This window comes from Musa acuminata, chromosome BXJ2-8 (genome assembly GCF_036884655.1).
Source record: "Musa acuminata AAA Group cultivar baxijiao chromosome BXJ2-8, Cavendish_Baxijiao_AAA, whole genome shotgun sequence".
Taxonomy (NCBI): domain Eukaryota; kingdom Viridiplantae; phylum Streptophyta; class Magnoliopsida; order Zingiberales; family Musaceae; genus Musa; species Musa acuminata.
Genome location: NC_088345.1, coordinates 53,403,975 through 53,425,808, shown reverse-complemented (window position 1 = coordinate 53,425,808; position 21,834 = coordinate 53,403,975). Strand labels below are relative to the sequence as shown.

Below are 21,834 nucleotides of genomic sequence, written 5' to 3'. Positions count from 1 at the left end.
ATATATATATTGTTGCATGTATCGAATCGGTACAGCGCAAAGGGCGAAAGTCTCCAAAGAGCATATTTTGCAGTGGACTACTCCTTTCTGGAGTCGCAGGAAGTCTTCCCCGCGTACGCCAGAAAGCCTCACGGAGGAAGACGAAGGCAGCTTCGCTCTCAGTGTTACTGCATGGCAATTCTTGTCTCTTCCTTAGGCTGTCATGGCTTTTTACCCGTTTGTGGTTGAGAGAAAGGAAGCCTGTCTCACATGACACTTGCCAATGTCTGTCCTCTTCTCTCTCTTGCCCTCGTCCCCAGACTCTCATCTATCAGCTCTCATTTCATGGCCCATCAGATGTCCCATCATCTATCGTCTGTTCTCCATACTATTTATCTATCTATCTCGTGAGTCGGCTCATCATGGCTTCGCGGAGACATCTCTCCTTGTTTTCTCACTCCCCGACCCTCTTCTTCCTCCTCTTCTTCGTCTGTGTAAATGCCACCCTCGCGTTTGCAGTCGATTACATCTCCTCCAACCACAGTCTCTCCGGAAACCAGACCATCACCTCCCCGGGTGGCAACTTTGTGCTCGGCTTCTTCCAAGTAGGTGAACAGAGTCCCAGCCGCCACTACATAGGCATCTTATTCAAGAAGGTCTCGAAGCTTACTCCGATCTGGGTAGCAAATAGAAACAATCCCGTATTCGACCCAGCCACATCTCAGCTCAAGATCTCCGATGACGGCAACTTGGTCCTCCTCGGCCAGTCTGATGCACAAGTTTGGTCCACCAACCTCACGTCCACGGTCTCCAACGCCACGGTCGCTGAGATCCTCGACTCGGGAAACCTTATCCTCAGAGACTGGTCTGACCCATCCAAGCTCCTTTGGCAGAGCTATGATCACCCAACTGATACATGGCTCCCCGGGGTAAAGTTTGTGATGAACAAAGTGACCGGAAAAGGTCCAGTCCTCACTTCATGGCGGAACTCCGATGATCCTGCTGCTGGCATCTTCTCCGTGGAGTTGGATCCTACCGGTCTAACCCAATTCATTCTACTGTGGAACAGGTCTAAGCAGTACTGGAGTACAGGGACTTGGAATGGGCATTTCTTTAGCTCGGTCCCGGAGATGACGGCCTACCGTCAGGATCCGACGGTGGTCAACGTCTCTGTCGAGTTCTTCTCCAACTCCACGACCAACTACTTCGTGTATGAACTCAGGGGCGACATGATCACCAGAACCATATTAGACATCTCGGGGCAGCTCACTCAACTTGCTTGGGTGGAAGAAGCCCAGGAGTGGATTAGGTTCCTGGCTCTGCCCAAGAAACAGTGCGATGTCTACGCTCTCTGCGGGCCTTTCGGCAGCTGCAACGAGAATGGCTTACCATTCTGCAGCTGCATCAAAGGTTTCAGCGAGAAGTCCCCCGTGGACTGGCAATTGGGCGATCGACGCCAGGGATGCGCGAGGAACACCCCGTTGCAGTGCGGCAAAGATGACAGGTTCTTTGCCATCTCTGGTACCCAACTGCCGGATGATCCCCGTTCGCTAGCAGCTGCCAGTGTCGAGGAGTGCGAATTGTTGTGCTTGCAGAATTGTTCGTGCACTGCTTATTCCTACGATGGCGGATGTTCTGCCTGGTATGGTGATCTGCTGAATCTCCAGGAGCTGTCTGATGGATCCAGGCGAGAAACAGTGTATGTACGTTTAGCTGCTTCGGAGCTGCCGATGCCCGGGAGAGAGACAAGAAGGACCCTCAAGCTCGTGGTGGTTGGTGCTGCCGTTGCTCTCGCTCTCTTGGCTTCTGCCCTGGTGCTGTTCTTGAGACAACTTGGGAAAAGAGAACTTGGTACTGACGAAGCAACGGAGGGTAATCTGGTGGTCTTCAGGTATGGTGACTTGCAGCGGATGACCAGGAACTTCTCGGAGCGGTTGGGCGGAGGAGGTTTCGGTTCAGTGTTCAAAGGGACTCTGCCTGACTCCACTCTCATCGCTGTAAAAAAGCTCAGAAGCCTTGTACATCAAGGGGAGAAGCAATTCCGCAACGAAGTGAGCACTCTGGGAATGATTCAACATGTTAACCTGGTTCGTCTTCGTGGATTCTGCTCCGAAGCCAACAAGAGGTTGCTGGTTTACGATTACATGACGAATGGTTCTCTAAACACGCATCTGTTTAGTAAAGGTTCCCCGGCTATGGCCTGGTTGACAAGGTATAACATCGCCATCGGAACAGCTCGAGGATTAGCTTATCTGCACGAGCAATGCAGGGACTGCATCATACACTGCGACGTGAAGCCGGAGAACATACTCTTGGACGAATCCTTTCACCCGAAGCTGGCCGACTTCGGCCTGGCAAAGCTCGTAGGCCGAGACTTCAGCAAGGTCTTGACCACGATGAGAGGAACCGTGGGCTACCTCGCTCCAGAATGGATCTCCGGCGAGGCCATCACCCCCAAAGCCGACGCCTACAGTTACGGGATGACACTCTTGGAACTCATTTCCGGGAGAAGAAACACGGAGCAATCCCGGGAAGACGATCCCTTCTTCCCCGTGTTGGCTGCGACGAAGTTGGTGGAAGGTGACATTCTTAGCCTGTTGGATCCGCGGCTGCATGGAAACGCCGATATAACAGAGCTTGAGAGAGCATGTAGAGTTGCGTGCTGGTGCATTCAGGACGATGAAGCCCACAGGCCATCGATGGCGCAGGTTGTTCAGATTCTGGAGGGTGCTCTTGACGTTGACAAGCCTCCGACGCCAAGGAAACTCCAAGCTCTCTTGGATGACAGGAACACCAAATGCTTCTCCTCAGACTCCTCTTCAGGCCAGGGTTCCACGAAGGCACTCTCGACTTCTCTGATAGGGACCACGTCTTTGATCAGTTCTGAAGGCTAAAGATGATGTAGAATTGTGTTGGTGTTTGATGTGTATAGAACTAGTAAATTTCTTTCAGATGGGTTGATCTTGAATGCCATTGTTCTTGGATCTCTGTTTCAGCTCAATGAACGTGCTCTGTTTCTCCAACGGAAACGGCTCCGGAACCGTTTCCGTTTCCCGAGAAACCTCGAGGACTCGCTTCGGAAATGACTTCAAAAGACGTCAAGCTTTAGGCGCGCCGAAAGGATATCGGCGCAAGAAAAGAATCCCCCCTCCTCCTCTCTCTCCCTCCGTCTCTTTCCCTCTTCCCCGCGATAACAGCGACGAAAACCCTAGCACCGCCCTCTCTTCGATCTCGTCGTCCTCCTTTATCTCTTCCTCAAACCGCTTATCGTCGCCGATGGAGCTCCTCCGCTCGCACCTCTCCAGGGTTCGGATCCCGGAGCCCACCAACCGCATCTACAAGACGGAGTGCTGCATCTCGTTCGACACCCCGGTAGCCTCCCTTCTGATCTCTTCTCGCCGCTATTCTTTGATTCGTTTTCCGATGGACTGATCTTGTTCCGTGTTGCGCCGGCCAGAGGTCGGAAGGGGGGCTGTACGTGGATCTCAGCTCGTTTATTGCGTTCGGGAAGGAGGGCGTGGGGTGGAACTATGAGAAGAGCGGGAACCCCGTCTACCTCCACATACAGCAGCGGCCCAAGCCCGTGCCCGAGGACCGGCCTCTCAAGAAGCCTACCCTCCTCGCGATCGGTATTTTGTTCTATTGGATTTGTTTTGCTTGGTTTCTTGTTCTTGAAATAATCTGTAATGCTAGCGTTAAATTCTGTCGACTCTGAAATGGTTCTCTTGAGCAACCAAACGGAACAGTCAAAGCATAACAAATATTATTTACAGTATCGTCCTTATCCACATTTGCAACGTCGATACACATTATGAACATATTTAAGGTAATGATGTTTCATCTTTGAAGCACTGTGGAAATCTTTTTTCAGTCAAATTTAGTTGTATAATCCATTGCATAATATGCCCGACTGTCATTAAACCGCTGACATATATACTTTCTATGGTGAAAGTCATTGGCGAAACTTCTGGAGGAAAACAAAAGAAAAGGATTAATATGTCTACTGGTTCTCATAAAGTGCATTACAGTAACAAGATATAAATTGGTGTAAGACTGTAAGCTTTTGTTTCTTGTTCTTGAAATTGTTTCTAATGCTAGCATCAAATTTCTTGAACCTGAAATGGTCTTCTCGAGCAACCAAATGGAACAGTCAAAGCAAAATAAAAATTATTTACAGTATTGTCCTTATCGCTTTTGCAACATTGATACAGATCATGGAAATATTTAGCATAACAAAGTTTCATCTTCGAAGCACTGTGGAAATCTTTTGTTCAAATTTTGTTTTGTAAATCATTGCATAGTGTGCATAACTGCCATTAAATCACTCATATATGCTTTCTATGGTGAACATCATTGGCAAAGCCTCTGGGGGTGATCAAAATCAGAGGATTATTATGTCTGCTGGTTCTCATAAATAGCATTATTGTAACAAGATATAAATGGGTGTAAGATTTGGTTATAGCTATAATTGTTATGCAAATTCTTATCTATCAGCTCTTCTTTGAAGCCCAAGTGCCTTTATGTCAACATCGCGGAAGTGTTCCTTGAAGCGTTACATGGTGATAAAAATAAATAATGTCACATCATGGAAAGTAGAACTAGATCGTGGAAAATACACTAATGAAAGCAAGGATTAAAATTTCGTACTGTACTGGTGTATCGAGCTTTGCTCGGTATGGGACGGTACGACGTACTGAGCGGTACGCCTAATTTAGGTGTAAAATACTCGAAAAATACCTAAAAAATAAAAAAAAGTTTGGATAGAGTTTTTAAGTTAGAAATAAATATACATTTAGTATAAGTTTAGCAAAATCAATGTAAATTAGGTAAGAATAGTATCACATATCTTTTTTGGGTTTTGAGGAATAGCCTTATACAAGGTTCGTATTTCGATCCGTTACAGATTGTCCTTCTATAAATATTAAAATATCTACAGAAAAATCATTTGAATTGTTAGATTATTTTATTACAATATAAACTTTAAGATTCAAATAATTAAATAATTATATATGTAGATATACTTGATTGTTGATTCTACCACCGAAATAAACGACAGGCCTTCACGGGTGGTGGATCGGGGTCCTCGATCCTATGTATTTGTATATCAATATGATATGTTTGTTGGATTTAATCCTGAAATTGATCTCATGACATAGTGTATTGATACATCATATGTCATTGATGCATCAATGTGGTGATGATTGTAGGTTGATCGTTATGAATCATGTGTTCAAGGCAGCTCTTGAGGCATGTATCGGTGAATGTTAGAGCTTCTACTTTCGCTACTGATTTGTTGCTCCGTATCATACTGTTGCACGGAGAAGTATGACCAACTATCATCGTATTGCTGTTGGTCGTAAGATTTTCCATAATACAACAGTTGTGAATATGATGAGTTTCGTTCTGTGTCTACATCGTGTAGGTTTTGTCGCATCCGTTCAAATTCATCTACTGGCTTCCTCTTCCCCTTTCGCACATAGATTTGACCTTGTCGAGTTCCATGATCTGAATCTTGGGTAGCATGTGTAAAATATTGCTCCTTGGTCCATGCACCACCCTCAAGTTGTGTAGATGAGACCAACGACTGCCCGACGTCGCCACCATCATCCGTCGAGGCACTGTTGTCCGTGTTGCTGTCATGTCTCTGGACCGAGCGAGTTGCTGAATGCAATTGCGAAAGTGTCTCGTTGCTCAACTTGATTTTTTCCAACGATGCGGCTGATGCTACTGCCTTCCCCTTTGCCTCTACCTTTGCCTTTGCCTTTGCACGTTGGGCGGACGACAGTGACAGTTGGGTATCTATAGTTCCTCGAGCAGTCTGACCCGATGTTGTTTGACTCCTACCATGTTGTGACCAAGGGGGATTTTCCACTTGCTGGGGTTATGCTTCCTCTTCTTCTATTGTCTCGGTGAGAAAACGCGTAGGACGTTGAGGATCTCCTACCTTATCAAGGAGGATCCTCTTGGTTCTTTGTCGCTTTGACCCACTCTAACATCGGCTCTTAATCTTCGTTATAGAATTGGAGGTCGATGGGATCAATATCTGGTTCCTTTGGCTCCTTATCCAGCTTGGTACACCGTAATCTTAGCTGCATGTTATAATGGACATATACCAGTTTCTTTAACCATCTATACAAGAGTCTGTTACGGACCTTTGTATGAATCAATGCGAACGTTGACCTATTACGTTCGAACCACTAGATGTCGTCGTTTGTGAAAGTACACAAACGACAATAGTCCTTAAATGTGGTGCATCCCCTCCAAATTGTAGCCACCACTCGACTGCAAAAAGATATAAATAAGATTTTATTAGCATAACAATAATTAATATTAAATATAATTGATAATCAATATGTGTAACTTTTTCTCACCAGGATCCATAGTGTAACGATACGATATAGCTACAACGTCGAAGAATGAATCAACTGTTTCTCGAAATAATCGACCCTCCATAAGAGCATTGGTTGCATCAGCAGTGTTTGGCAAGAGTCGATATATAACATTTTATAGTGCCGTTAGTAAATCATTTTGTGTTCTAAGAGCATATTGATATTGAATTGTCGGGTTTAGATAATACGTTGCAAGACATAATTTTGTTAGTATGATTTTTTATTATATAAAAAAAATTATTCCGAATATGAATTTACCTGCATTATGGATATGTTGATCCATATGAACTTCAGTCCGACGATCAATGATCCGTACATATTGGTTAGTCTTAAAATCATCTTTGAATGCTTTCCTGATCTCCTCTCTTGTTGAAATCAATATATATTTAAGATATGATATCTGTGAACACTTGTCCATATCGACCTTACAGAGAACAACATAAAGTGGTTCTACACCTTTTATGATTTCGGTTGCGATCTCCCAAAATCTAGAGGAAAGAATGACATTTTCTATCTTTTTTGCATCGCTCAATCTCGAATATCTGGAATCAAACCACTTCTGTGAGGTGACCATTGCTTTCAAGTTATGCCTTTTTATGTTGTAATGACTTTAATACAATGAAATTGGTAATATATCGAGTGACTCCAGGTCGGAGTATCTCATCGTTTACATACTTTTGCATTAAAGAGTGGATCTAATAATGATTATATATAAACTTTATAATTGATTGTACTTGAGCTACACACTTCTTGACCATGTCCAGCTCACCAATATCTTTCAGCATTAGATCTATGCAATGAGCTACATATGGAGTCCAAAACAATGTTTTTCCTTTTTCCATCAATTGCAAACCGACTTTCTTGAAATTCGCTCCATTGTCGGTTACTACTTGGACAGTATACCATGGTCCGATGTCCTCTACTATGATGTCCATCAAGCTCTTAATATAGTCTGCATCTTGGATCTTTTCAGAAGAATTAACTGACTTATGAAACACCACCCTTCTGTTGCAAGAAACAAGAAAGTTAATGATACTCATTCTTGTTAGCCCTGTCCAAATGTCATACGTCACCCCATACTTTCATGATAAAAGTATGTCAAGACCAAGGTTCGTAATTTTGTATCGTACCAAAGTTTCGAGCTCAGTTCGGTATGGTACGGTACAAGTATATCGAGTGGTATATTTCGGTATACCGCTCGGTATATATATATATATATATAAAATAATAATAATAATAATAATAATAATAATAAAAATAAAACTACGGCACCTCGATACTCCTCGCACTCTGCTCGCGTGAGGAGAAGGAGGTTTCCTTCTCTTCCGCGCGAAAAAAAAAGGAAAGGTGACATCGCTCGATTTAAAAAAAAAAAGGAAAAGGGCGACAATGCTCGATTTCTGCTCGCATGGGGAGAAGAAACCGTTTCCTTCTCCCCGCACAAAAAAAAGGCGACATTGCTCGGTTTTTGCACGCGTGGGGTTTCTTCTCCTCACGCAAAAAAGTTCAAAAAAAAAAAAACTCCTCATTTCTTCTGCTGGGGAAAAGAAATCTCTTCTCCCCGCGATGTCGCCGAGGCTTTGTCGCCGTGTCGGATCTCTAGGTTTTTTCTTTTCTTCTCCCTCTTTTTTCTTCTCGGTCACCGACCGTTTTTGGAGCGGAAACAATCTCATTCGATGCTACCACCCGGTAGCGGACGGTCCACTTACTGTTCTACTGATAGACCAGTATGTACCACTCGATACAAGCGATATTATTCGAAATTAAAATCCTTGATCAAGACACTAATTCTCAAAGTAGCTTGAGTTGACAGAAATTGTGGTAAGCATGCAATTTTTCCTTACAATATCTCATTTGAGGATTGAGGTAATTGCTCTTGATTTGATGTACAAGTTAGTTGTGTTCTTAACATCTGTTCTGTAATCAAAACTGAATAAGGGTCAGCGATTCCATATATTATGTTTACATTTGAAGTAGGCTCTGCAACAAAACAAACATAAAATGATTTGGATATTCTTATGGAAAAAGGCTCTTGTAATATAGCATGGTTTGCAGGTGTGGATGGAGGATTTGACCATGAAGAAACTGAATATGAAGAGACTTACAGCATTGTCATGTTGCCTGATTATATGTCTCTTCCATTTCCATCGGTTGAGTTGCCAGAAAAGGTACCTGCATTTTTATTTTTTTAATATATGGTCCTTCTTACATATATTGTCCTTTTGTTTGACCAACTTGTAGGTTAGGTTGGCAGTTAATGCCATTTTGATAGCCGAGGGTGCTAAATGCAATGAGCAATTAGCATCTTGGACTGCAGAGAAGAAGAAAGTTAGTGCTTATGCAATGAATCTGCAACAGATTAATACTGGTGTTGTGGTGCCTCCATATGGCTGGAAATGCTGCAAATGTGATAAGTCTGATAATCTCTGGCTAAACTTAACTGATGGCATGATACTTTGTGGTCGTAGAAATTGGGATGGAAGTGGTGGCAATAATCACGCAACTGAACATTACGAGGAGACACGGTATCCTCTAGCTGTGAAACTTGGTACCATAACTGCTGATTTGGAAGGTGCAGGTAATGATTCTTCTGTCCTCTGAAAGCATTTGCAGTTTTCTTTTATAGTTTTTCTTGCATAAAACTTATTTTCTGCTGTCAAGTTCTTGTATGTAGCTGTGCAAATATCTTGTTTCTCATGTTATTTTGATGCTAATGTTTGAAGTACTCATTTGTGGCTGCCTAAATTTATTTCTCTTCAGTCCTCATTTCATGTTGACATTATCTTACTAGAACAACTTGCATCTTTGATCTTGTTCTAGAATACTCAATTGACTTTAGTTCAAGTACAACAGTTCATATGGCTTGTGCTTATTTAGATAAATTCTTTTTTTCAATAAAGCACTTGTTATGGCTAGCTTTAGTGCTTTTAATTTTGGTGGTTTTGGACAATAAGACAGCTTTATGTCCCTCTTGCATTTGTTTACAGTTGCAAACTAACTGCCTATACTGTTATCTACCTGTATTATGTGTTGTATCGGGTCTGATCAGGTTACTTATGTGTGGGGTTTGGATGCTTAGACTAGAATGAACTAACAACCAAGCGTTACCTGTTTCATAATCTTGTCTAAAACCTAAACTCCAAAGCAATCTAAGTAATACATGTGTAACACACTTATCATTTTTGCTGTTGGTATCTGCTTGCCTATAATAATAATTCTGGCGTAAAGCTTCTCATTTGTGCCTTCTGTATCTGTATGCCCAAAATAATAATTCTAACTTAAAGATTGGGTCATTACTGGATGTTTACCTTTTGGTATGATGAGTCCTCCCAACTAGGGTTTTTAATAGATAAGAAGACAGGCAGTAATATATCAATTTGATGATATCACCTGGTTCATTGTTTGTATCATGAAGTTACAAGGAACCCGATATGCCTGTAGCCTTGAGATGGGCTCTTAAAGGATGCTGACATGCTATGCTATAGCAAGAGGAATAGAATTAATTCATAAGGAGCTGAAGAATGGTTTTTGGAGACAGAGATGGAATGGCTACAGTAATTACAAGAGGTGCAGTGAGTTCCATGATCAGTACCACAAATACTGGAAGGATGAAGGGTATTTAGACCAACATATCTGGCTCATTTGTCATGTAAGAAAGGAGTACTCCAGCTTTCTTGAGAGGATTGAAAATGAACAAACACCAGGGAAAAAACTGATGGTAACACTAGTAAATTAGACAAAGCTTGCAATACTCTAAATACTAATTTAGGAGTTAGAAATTTATACTTTATCATGATGTCCTCAAAAAAATTTAACAGATAATAGCATTTGAAAGAACTGAACTGCATTCTAAAGGTGGGTTTATGGACATACCACATAGTACCTGGACTGTGTAACAGGTCCAGCAACCTTAAGTATGCCTAGTTGCTCACACAAAGGTTTGTGTGTTCTTGTTTGTTCCTCTTTGACTTCTTTTGTTGTATTTTTAAGTGGTTGTTTTTTGCTGTTACTTTTTTGGTTTTATCATATAAGTCTAACTCAATATCTAGTTTCATGTTTTAAATTTGAACTGTTCAAATATTAAAGGACACATCACAAGCATTTCACAGACGTGTCCACAGAATGACTGCATATTGTTCAAAGGCTTGGTCATCCAAGTCATCTGCTTCCTAGGACACTGCCAGTTTTCTATTTCTTGAGCATGCAAAATTATAGTGTATTCTGAAATCAGTTGAGTAAATTAAAGTTGCAGCCAAGCAATTGTAAGAAAGCATCCAGCTGAAGGTGAATTATTAATGAAATATGGTGTCCATGTTGTTTTAGAGAATTATGTCATGAGGCAGGTGGATACATGCACTCCGAAAACTGTATATTATTTTTTTCCCATGGTAGGTGGGTTAGATCCCAACTTTCCCTTTATATATGCTATTCTGAATGTAGACTTGGATGAGAAAAGTGTATGAAAATGAGCTAACTACTTAAGCGTGTTTGCTATATTTATGTTTTTCCACTAAATGTTAAAATTTTTAAAAATGACAGTGGGAAATTATATACCATTTTCTTCATTTTTTTTCCATAATAAATGATGTTATCAAAATAAGATGTGAGCTTTTTGCATTTTATTCTAGTAAGATGTCACTTATAGTGTAACCATTATGGCAGTTCAGATGTTTTCTCTTACCCTGAGGATGTTACCGTTGAGGATCCTTTATTGGCTGAACATCTAGAATTTTTTGGTATCGATTTCTCATCATTGCAAAAGGTTAGTGGCGATTTCATCTTATGGGAGAACCTTTTTTTGGCTATATAACTATTTTATGCTGATAAATTTTCACTTAATATATCAGGCCAAGAACATTTTAACATGTTTTTTTACCTCACGATGCTGAGGTTATTTTTCTCTTAGTATCCTGTGTCTTTATTTTAATACATTCGTACTTTTATATGATTGCTGTTTGATGCTTTTGATGTTGTGATGTGCTTCATCAACTCTCCTAATGGCTGGATAACAGGTCATTTTTTAGGACCTTTGCAATAAGATTTCTGCAGCACTGTTTGACACCTTAATTCCATCAATGGGTATGAATTGAAGTTCAATAACATTTATTATGCAATGAAAGTTTGTCCATTGTTTGTATCCGATTACACCCATTTATTGATTCTGCAATCTATGTATCAAACTCACCAAGCAATATGTGACGTTAGTGGTCTGTGCATACTTATTTTTCTTTGCTGCTTAACTGTTGTGGCTAGTATTATGATCAAAGTTTTAAATACTGGTCTGATACTAGTTATAACAACTTGTTGGATTAATACAAATTCAACATTCTAGGCGATATACCAAATTGAACTATCTGGTAGTACTCAAAAGAAAATATTAAAATGTGTGCCAAAATGGGTGGTGATTGGTCCTGATCCATACAATCTGGTACCTGTTTTTGGTCATACTGAAAAATACCTTGTTACATATTGGTCCAATTGGTATTTGATACCATTATTGCAACATATAGAACTGCAGTGCTGTTTTCACAACAAAGCATAGAGATAGCAGTCAAAGAAGATAATTAAATTCTTCAAGACCTATGAATGTACTAAATACATGTGTTTTTTTCCTTGGAAATCCCCTTTAAACTAAACCTAAGAAAGATATAGTCTGCAATGAGTTTAGTGTCAAAGTTGATGAGGCACATAAAAAGAGGGTGCAGTAGTTGGCAAAGAAACAGAAGTGCAGAAGGAATTAAGTTTTGTTAGGTATTTGGTATATTTAAATAAAAATTGTATGTATGATTTGAGATCTTTAGATACAGGCAGTGGGCTTATATTTCGGACACACTGGTTGTCCGGGATGGAGGAAGAGGGTTATGCTCAGACAGCATATTAAACAGTAGAAACTTTGTTTACTAAAGGTACCATCTTGTGAAGTCTGACTTCATATTGTGGTGAATAAGTCTTGTGTATATGGTTATGGTTGAGGCCAGGATCTGCTTGATACTTGCTACACTTACTGAGTATTCCAAAACTGTCTTAGTGGTCCATGGTAGGGCATGCATTTGTTAAGAACATCTCTTGAAAGTGTATTCATATTTTTTGCAGACAGAAATGACTACCACTGAAAAGGAACTTGACCAGAACATGAATTTTGACTGGAACCGTATTCAGGAAAGTGGGCAGCAAGTGGAGCCCTTATTTGGTCCAGGATATACTGGCCTTGTTAATCTTGGAAATAGGTAGTCAGATGATGAAAAAATTGAAGCCTTGCCTATCACATTAGTTTTCGCAAAGTAACAGTTTTTTGTTGTATTTCTTTGTCAGCTGCTATATGGCTTCAATAATGCAAGTAGTTTTTACAACTCGTGCTTTCATCTCTAGGTTAGTATATTTTTTCATGCACTTAAGGTTTCTCAACCTAGGCCACTCTTATATCATGTAATTGTCTTATACACAGATATTATGAACACCAGAGTTTGAAGATGGCTTTTCTGATGGCTCCTTCTGATCCAACAGTAGACTTAAATGCACAGTTGTAAGTGTAGATTGAGTTAATGAATTTTTATTGTACAGCTACTCTAGGTGCAAACAATTACACAACTGACTATTCATGTGTTAAGTGGCCACACTTTTCCTGGCCATACCCAATGGTTGCTTTTGCAAACATGTTTTGTTGTTGGATAGGTCAAAATGCATTAGATTGGCTGGTTAACTATAAATTGGTACTGACTGGAAGTTGAAAGACTTTATTTCCATTCTACAATTGGAAATGTGTTTCAGAAGCATCTTTGGTTCCAGTGTTTCCCTGCCGATGGTGTTATATATGTTTATTATTTGTTGAAAATTGAAATAAGGACTTGGCTGCCTTGACTCCTGGTTGATGGAGTCTTGTATTTGACAGCCTTTAGCTGAAATTAGTGAAACCATGGTGAATTATGTGTGAAGTATTATGAATGATAATTAGATAATATATAACTTTTTGACTATTTTGTTCATAAGAATATGTTCATAAACAACTAAATAAGGCTTCAGTATTATACAAGAAGTATTGTATCATCGCTAAATCCCACTATATGGTTTCTAGCTGGTTGATCAACAAGTTAAGTTCTGATGAAAGATGCATGCTATTCTTATTTGGAAAAATAGATGAACTAAATCACTAATGCAATTTAAATATTGTTGGTGGATAATTGTTTTGATTTTTGTATCACAAACACGTCACCACTTGTTGTGTATTTCTACTTGGTTGATTCGAGGTTTGCAGGACTGGATTGGGATTGATGAGATCAGCTAGATCAGACTGGTGGATTTGGGATTAGGAGGAAGTACAAATTTAAACTAGAAAATGAATAAAAAGAGGCCAGGAAGAATTAACATGAAGAATGATATTTTACTATCTTATTAGGTTCATGTTTGTATTATGATCTTACATGGATGCTTGCATCTTTTTCCTCTTGAAAATAATAGTGTTCATCTCCTTCTACAATAGAGTTGATGAATCTGGTCACTTAGTTCATATATAGCATTTGTTGTGCTAGTTTGTTTTGTCACATTTAATTGTTGGCTACTTAATGTACATATTTGTGGTCTAATTTACCAGAAATGAGCCTTTTGTTCTTCTAAATTTTTGATGCATTTTTAACATAGGACTAAACTGGCGCATGGATTGCTATCTGGTAAATATTCTTTTCCAGTTCAAGAGGTATGATAAGTTTAACTCATAATTTGCTATATTTTCTGGTAAATATTCTTTGCTGTCTGGCAACAACTTCGTGCATTGTAAGTTCTCGTATATCTTTAGACCTTTTGGAGATGTGGGGAGTGAGTGTAATGGCTTGGAAAATTCCTTGGGCATACTTCAGTTGCATTTGTTAGCATAGTGGATCTCTATTCTGTCCTGGTTATCTAATGCCCCATTTTGGAGGAACAAGGCATTTCTAGTCATTATGTGTGTCTTGCATACTTATAAGCCTTGTGGAGTTCTTCATTACATATTATTCTTGCTCCTGCTGATATCCAAATATGGGAAATTGCAATTTATTTCATGACTTATGTGAAGTTCTGTAAAAAAAAAAGAAATAAGAAGAATTCTAGCAATAATCTATTAAGCAAGATTGTTTATTGAGTTGAAGCAACTAGTAAATCTGATCTTAAAGATGCTATTAGGCTTCAAAACTTTTTCTTCTGAACACTCTCTTATCATGATCAGGTGTGATGCGAATCGAAGTGTTATTATTCTGAAGTTTTCTGTTCACAACATCATTGAAGTTGGGGAAAATTCGAATTTTATAAAGTGATTTGATATGATTAGAAACTTCATACAGCAATAATCATGTATTTTCAGTTATGCTTCTTTATTGCAGAAGATAAGATAAATCTGCAATTGATTCATGGTTTTAGTGAAGAAATTATAGGGAGATGAACCTATATTTGAAGTGGCTGGTGTATTTAATTATGTAAGCTTTTCTGCTGGTACCTTTGGTTTGTGCTCAGAGAATTTCTCTTTTGTTTCAGAAGCAAGAAGGTATTCCCCTTCACATGTTTAAAACAATTATTGCTGCCAATCATCGTGAGTTTTCAAGTATGAGGCAACAGGTACCTTTTTTGTAAAGATCCATAGGAACTTTCTACATGGTTTTGTTTCTATATAGCTCGAGTCTTGAACTTGTTGGTGACATTTAAAGTTTTAAACCATAAGTACATGGTAGCTGTAGCGTACTTGATTTGCAAGGGTGGATAAGGAAGATGCATGGTGGTTAGTCCTGCATTCTAGTTCAATATATGTGGGGCGTATGATATCAAATAATATACATATTGTTGTAACATGGGCCCGAGAACAAGAAGCATGGTTTGATTTTGCACTTTCCGTCTTTTATGCCTGTTCGGTTGTTACTTTCAATGATTCATTATGTTCACAAGTGACTTGTTTGTTTTATATTAATTATTTTTTATTGCTCAGGTGATTTGGTATGTTTATATGTGACGTTATTAAGATTGATAACATGAATTTCTTTCTATAAATCTCAGATTAAAGGACTGGCACCTTCATTGCAGGAGTTCCGAAAGAACTTTGTTTTGTTGACGGTTTTCTGGAACACTTTAGCATGGGTCCTTCTTGTTTCTTTTTAGCATCTGAAATGTGAAGTATTAAGTGGAAAGAAGTCTTTTTTTAATGCCTTTATCATAATCAAAAGGGCTTCTGACACACAAATCAGTACCACACTGGAAATAGGAGTGGTTGCAGCAGTTTATAGGGCTAGATGAGTTTACTACTAATGGATTCGGCTTAAGATTGTTTTTTTTTTTTTGGACCACATGGTTTAGGTTTGTGGTGTACGAGTCAATATGCATACCCTAAGAGCACCTTCTAGATACCCTTTTGGAGGGTTTGATCCATGTGGTTGTATGACAGTGTTCTTGACTATCAAATATTTGTCCCCATATTAAGTTTTTAAACTTGTGATTTTTATTGGACTTTCTTCAGGATGCATTGGAGTTTTTTCTGTATTTTCTTGATCAAGTTGAACGGGGAAATGCTGGAAAACCTGAGTTGGATCCTTCAAGGAGTTTTAAGTTTATTATTGAAGAGAGGCTTCAGTGTCCCTCTGGAAAAGTTGCTTATAATAAAAGATCAGACTATATTCTTTCTCTGACAATACCGTTGCACAAGGCTACTAATGGAGGTATTTTTTTTTAAACTACTGATTTCTTTATAATGATATCTGTAGGTAGTACTAACACTCTCCCTTTATTGGTTCAGAACAGCTTGAAGCCTTTGACAAGCTGAAGGCCGAAAAAAAATTGGAAGGGAAGGACATGTAAGCTATAAGAGCATAATGCATCCTTTTTTTTGTCATTGTGTTCTGTTGTTTATATGTTTCTGATGCATTTTAAACAGAGCTCGTGGTGAAATTGTACGACCAAGAGTTCCACTGGAAGCATGCCTAGATTGTTTTTCAGCTCCTGAGGAGGTCCATGATTTTTATAGCTCTGCGTTAAATGCTAAGACAACAGCAATAAAGTAAGTTTATGATATTATGCAGAAGACCTGTTATGATATTATGCAGAAGACCTGGGTAATTATTTGCCATTTCTTGATTTGTTAAATCTGAAGACAATCATTTCTTTGTTGTCTTGATGTTTGATATACCAAATCATATACCTATAGACTCTCATGTTGCACATGCAGAATCTGAGTTCCATTTCATGACAACATTCATATAGTAAGGTTCAGACCGTAATTGTTAATCATGAAAAGTAATTATATGATTCAGGCTTTTCTATGTTGTGCCATCTTTAGCCTTTTTATACTTCTGATATTGAACTTAAGAACCATGTTGTTACTCATTATTCATTTTGAATAAGGCAGAGGCAGTTCTTTTTTCCTTTCTTAAACAATTTTATTGGGTGTGAGGAAATTATGCTAGGTGTGTTGGTATTTTCTCAGACAGGAATGAGGATTTCATTGAAGCAGCTAATCCCTTGTATTGTGCATAGTGGTGACACGCATTGGGGCATCCTTTTTCGCTTTCTGAGAAATAGTCTACTCTCATTAATCTTCCTTTCGAAATTAAAAAAAAAAGATAAATAAGGTTCTCTAGTCATTGAATCTTGCACTTGATGAAGCTCAGTAGTGGAAAAGATCAAAGTATCCTACCCTGATTTGTTAGTATGTTTAACACTGATCCTGGTCCTCATTATATACTGTATTATTGAAGTTTGGAATCAATAGCTGTGAGCCAGCTATTATTACTTAGTTAAGCTTGTGCTCTCCTTTGGTATTATGTACTACAGCGCCTATGCTTGTTCTATAGCAGATTAGCAGGACGTGAATATTGGCTTATTGAAAAGTGTTATTTCTAGTAACTATTTGTGTAGATACACTGCAAATTACAGATTGTCATTGCACCACCAATTTTAGCAACTATTTTAATCAAATTAAGCCTCATTTTGGATGTAAGACTCAAAAATTGAACCATAACTTAACTTCTCAGCTTCCATAACTGTAAACCTTTTACCTTTGTCACTGGTCTATAACACATTGCAAATGAATTTATCTTTTGATCCTTTGTGTCTCTTGGAAAATGTAGTGCAAATGCTATTCCTCAGAATTTTGAAAGAATCAACTGTGCCCTTTTCCAAATACTCTCATGGATTTATTGGTGCTGCATTTCTTGGTGGCAACAAGTTTAGATAAAAATTTATCTAGCTGAAATGAGGGATCTGATGTTTGGAACCTCCTGCATTTGATATCATCCCCTTCCAGGCTGTTTGATATACTGTCTGACAAATCTCGACATATAGCTACATCTCAAATGACAAGTAACATAAGGAATATTGCTATTGGCTGTTGTGTATGCAACACATTTGAGCTGCAAATGTGAAACATTATGGTTCGAAGCAGTTATCTGATGTCTTACATTTCTTATCTTTCAGCATGCACTCATGTAATCCTTTCAACAAATAGGACATGACCTTCTAGTGTTGTGAAAATCATATCTCGAAGCATGGTCTTATTCTAACATGGTTGGAATCCGAATTTTCTATAGCTTTGTTTTAAATACTGAAGCAGAATGAGATATACTCCCTTATGTGATATTTATCTCATTCCTACATGGTCTATACCTAAAATCTTAATAATACCTAAATAACTTGGCCAATTAAGCTTATTTATAATCTTTCTGTATTACTGTAATTAGTTTTTTCATCCTTTATCATTTTAGACACCTGACAACATGGTTTTTCAGGACTGCTGGTTTGTCTACGTTTCCTGATTACCTGGTATTGCACATGCAGAAGTTTGTGCTGGAGGAAGGATGGGTGCCGAAGAAACTTGGTAGATTCTTTTTCTCATCTCATATTTAGGACCTTGCAATTAATCTGTTGGAATTCTTGGTGTTTTTTCTCTTTTGCAGTTCTTCAATTAATATTCTACCTTTATAATGCAGATGTTTACATTGATGTGCCTGATGTAATTGATATCACACATATGCGCAGCAAAGGTTTGCAGCCAGGAGAAGAACTACTACCAGAAACAGGTTTGTAACGCTACTCTTTTGGATGCTCATTAAGTAAATTAGTTTCTAGAAGCTGAATTATGTATGTACTCCTTTCTGCTATAGCTTGTTGACTGATGTACTTGTTTTATAGGTCCTTGCGAGGTTGAACCCACCCATTTTGTTGCCAGCGAGGACATTGTTTCCAAACTTGCAGCTATGGGATTTAATTATGTTCACTGCCAGAAAGCTGCTATAAACACTGCCAATGCAGGGGTTGAGGAAGCAATGACTTGGTTGCTGTCTCACATGAATGATTCAGGTTTGTGTATGGAAGCATGAAGCAAGCTGGTTCCTTGGTATCAAGTTTACTTGACAATTATATTGGATGGAACAGCTCTTTTTGATCTTATATAGGATTTAGAATGGCACTTAGAAAAAAGATAATTCCATTTGGTGAATGACTTCAACTTGATTTTTGGTACTATAATGCAGATATTGATGATCCTATTTCACAGAACCCGCATACAATGGAACTTCAATCTGTTGATGAAGCAAGTGTTGAAACTTTAATTTCATTCGGGTTTCAAGAAGGGGTTGCCAAAAAAGCATTGAAGGCCTCAGTAACATTCTTCTCGAACTCCATTAATTTGAAGTTCTGCATGCTTTCATTGATATGAACCTCTTGATTAACATGAAAATGTTGCTGTCATGCATAATATGCAATTGGTTGATTGCAACTTCATGTCATTCTAAGTTGCACTTAATTTTGTCTACATCCTGAAGATTTTCCTTTAAGTTGTTGCAATAGGATGTTTGATGATGATCTTTGTTGTATTTTACCCATAAACAGGGTGGGGACATAGAGAAAGCAACCGATTGGATATTTAACCACCCTGAGGCATCTAGCTCAGTGGACACTGAATTAACCTCAAGTGGCGTTCAGGCTGATGATCCTGCAGTACCTGATGGAAGTGGCAGTTAAATTCCTTCTACTGCTACCCTTTTTTTCCCTAGCATATGAGATGATAAGTTTCATAATTTTTCTTTTTTTTGCATTTATTGTTTACTTTCTTATGTTGGACTTATGATGAAACTTGCACAAAACTTCTTAATTTTAAGCCTTCATTTTTAGAATCCCCAAAATGGGATGATGCTTCTTTTTTTTCTTTCTGTTGCAACACGAAATATAAATTCCACTTCATATTGTCATGGAAAGACACATAGAATGAGCCCCTAGCTGTAATCAATTAAAAGTCACAGCAATATGGCTATTGGCCAGACACATATGTGAGATTTGAGTTATGGCAGTAAGTTTTCATTCAAGTCTACCACTAGACATGTGTTTAACTTTAGATTGCTTTTCTCATAATAAAGGATTGCATGTATCAATCATCAATACTTTTTTTTAGTTACATCTCGGGCAGGTTATTCGAACAGAATTCTGGTGTCATTGAATAAAATAGTAGAAAATATAAAGTGAACACCATATTGGACAATAGGGAGCTGCATGGTCGATTATTGTTACTTGTTTGGATTGGTGAATATTGGTCGGTATGTATCGGTTAGATCATACTATAAGCCATGAGATAGACTATATGTTACTTGCTGATTTCACAATGTTTTTGTTGCATCTTCTGCCGGAGGACAGATTAATATGGTTTAGGATATGCTATGCCTATTAGTGTTCTGAAATTTGCTAATCTGGGTCAGTAGTGACCTGGTTTGATGCAGTTATATGGCTAGATTTGTTAAGTTGGTTACAGTTTTTCTTTTCCAAGTCATGTAACAATTTCATTGTGCAGGATACAAGCTCATGGCATTGGTCAGCCACATCGGGACCTCCACCCAGTGTGGGCATTATGTGGCTCATGTGTATAAAGATGGAAGATGGGTGATTTTCAACGACAACAAAGTTGGGGCTTCAATTGACCCACCAAAAGACATGGGATACTTGTACTTTTTCTCGAGGATAGATGGCTAAAGTCATTATCGAAGGTTGTCCCTGTGATCCAAAGGGACAAATCTCTAGCAACAGCAGGAGTTGACTAGCAATTTGACAGGTGATACCTCTTACATCTGACCTTGCTAGAATACGGGGATCAAGCTACTTGTGTTTGGTCAATCGTTTTTCATCTCTCACTTCGTTTAGTGGTATCTTTCTGTTGCCTGGATTCTGATATCAAGTTGCCTGTCATGAAAATAGGCTTAACAGTGAGTTTACATTTGTGATTAATCTGAAAATCAAGACGTGCCTTTCTTTTGCCCTATCGTTAACCCAGCAGATGGAGAAGACACTCCGGGGTGGTAGGTGTTCAGCATTTTCCACTGTAGGTCATATGGCGACACAGGTAATTGGGTAAGAAGTCATCATAACTTGAAAGGGCCCGATTAATGATTAGGTTAAAATGTAGTGCTAGCCTGCTATATGTATTAGAAGATATCATAATTGCCAGCCTGCTGGATAATGCTATGATCATGTTGGGTACGACCTTCAATCTTTATTTATACTAGAATAGTTACAAGTTGGCAGAGGAGGAGGTTCTTGTTCTATATTAGCATCTAGAGGAAACACTAGTTTCTTTGGAAGGCAGCATCTCGGGCTTATTCAAAAAATCATTCCCAGATTGATTGAAACCACATCCAAGAAGAAAATTGACACTGAACTCTTATTTGTTCTCTTGTTTGCCCTTTTTGGTTTTCAGGTTAATCCCCGCTACGGTGGGTGAAGGGTGGACTCCTTGGTTGTCAAATGAGAGATTGCCCTGAACATGCTCAAACAAATAATATGTAATTTCACTAGTATTAACCGGTTATATTTAATTGGGGCCCCAGCAGCTTAGGTACATGACTAACCGAAGAGATTCCTCAGACTGCTTGCCTCTCTCATCTCCACCTTCCACTCCTTTGCTCTTGACGACGGTTGAAGACGACCTCGTCGACGGAGACGACGGCTTCTGGCGAGACCTCAGCACGTTGTTCCATCGGTACAGTCCCGCTTGATCCTTCGGAGCTTCGACCGCAGCACTCATGCTGGCTGCTACGATGAGGCAACCCCTGCCCGCCCACCCCATACCCCTCTTCTCTTACCTACGTATGCTGTGGCAACGGAAAGAAGAGCTTTATAGATTTGTAGTTACCGTGGGCTTGGGGGAGTTACAGGGCTCGCATCGCATTCCTTCCACACAAGCTACGAGCGCAGCTAAATGGTTCGCTAGCCTCGTGTTTGTTTTACTACTTCGGCAGAAGCCATGCACGCGGCTAATGGTTCGCTGCCACTAGTATTCATGGCATCCAATGGCCGCCGCAGTCCAAAACCAACGGACAACAATAAATAAATAAATAAATAAACAAATAAATAAATAAATATATATATATATATATATATATATGTATATATTTATTGTGCAATGGTACCAAACTTTGACGCAGAAACTACAGCGACAGGGGTAATTGTTTGACCCTTGTGCCAAAACAAAAAG

At 39.1% G+C, this 21,834-nt stretch overlaps 2 protein-coding genes across 2 annotated transcripts; both read left to right on the top strand.

Moving 5' to 3' along the window:
* The first annotated feature begins 287 nt into the window (after nt 1–287).
* On the top strand, nt 288–2,947 carry LOC135620289 (G-type lectin S-receptor-like serine/threonine-protein kinase At2g19130). The gene has a single exon (XM_065123130.1). It carries the CDS (start codon nt 402–404, stop codon nt 2,871–2,873), a length of 2,472 nt encoding a protein of 823 aa, XP_064979202.1. The 5' UTR covers nt 288–401; the 3' UTR covers nt 2,874–2,947.
* Nucleotides 2,948–3,092: 145 nt separating this feature from the next.
* Nucleotides 3,093–20,620, top strand: LOC135620290 (ubiquitin carboxyl-terminal hydrolase 14-like). Its single transcript, XM_065123131.1, has 19 exons — nt 3,093–3,351; nt 3,437–3,608; nt 8,424–8,536; nt 8,610–8,946; nt 11,036–11,130; nt 12,462–12,595; nt 12,681–12,737; nt 12,814–12,891; nt 14,004–14,058; nt 14,871–14,951; nt 15,841–16,039; nt 16,117–16,174; nt 16,255–16,377; nt 18,104–18,192; nt 18,305–18,394; nt 18,507–18,674; nt 18,848–18,975; nt 19,206–19,332; nt 20,158–20,620. The coding sequence occupies exons 1-19, from the start codon at nt 3,256–3,258 to the stop codon at nt 20,334–20,336; spliced, it is 2,379 nt and encodes a 792-aa protein (XP_064979203.1). The 5' UTR covers nt 3,093–3,255; the 3' UTR covers nt 20,337–20,620.
* The last annotated feature ends 1,214 nt before the right edge of the window (nt 20,621–21,834 follow it).

Coding starts and splice junctions, on each gene's coding strand:
- LOC135620289 (XM_065123130.1), top strand. CDS start 402: ATGGCTTCGCGGAGACATCTCTCCTTGTTTTCTCACTCCCCGACCCTC.
- LOC135620290 (XM_065123131.1), top strand. CDS start 3,256: ATGGAGCTCCTCCGCTCGCACCTCTCCAGGGTTCGGATCCCGGAGCCC. Junction 12,892..14,003: donor GTAGACTTAAATGCACAGTT/GTAAGTGTAGAT, acceptor TTTTTAACATAG/GACTAAACTGGCGCATGGAT. Junction 18,395..18,506: donor AGAACTACTACCAGAAACAG/GTTTGTAACGCT, acceptor CTTGTTTTATAG/GTCCTTGCGAGGTTGAACCC.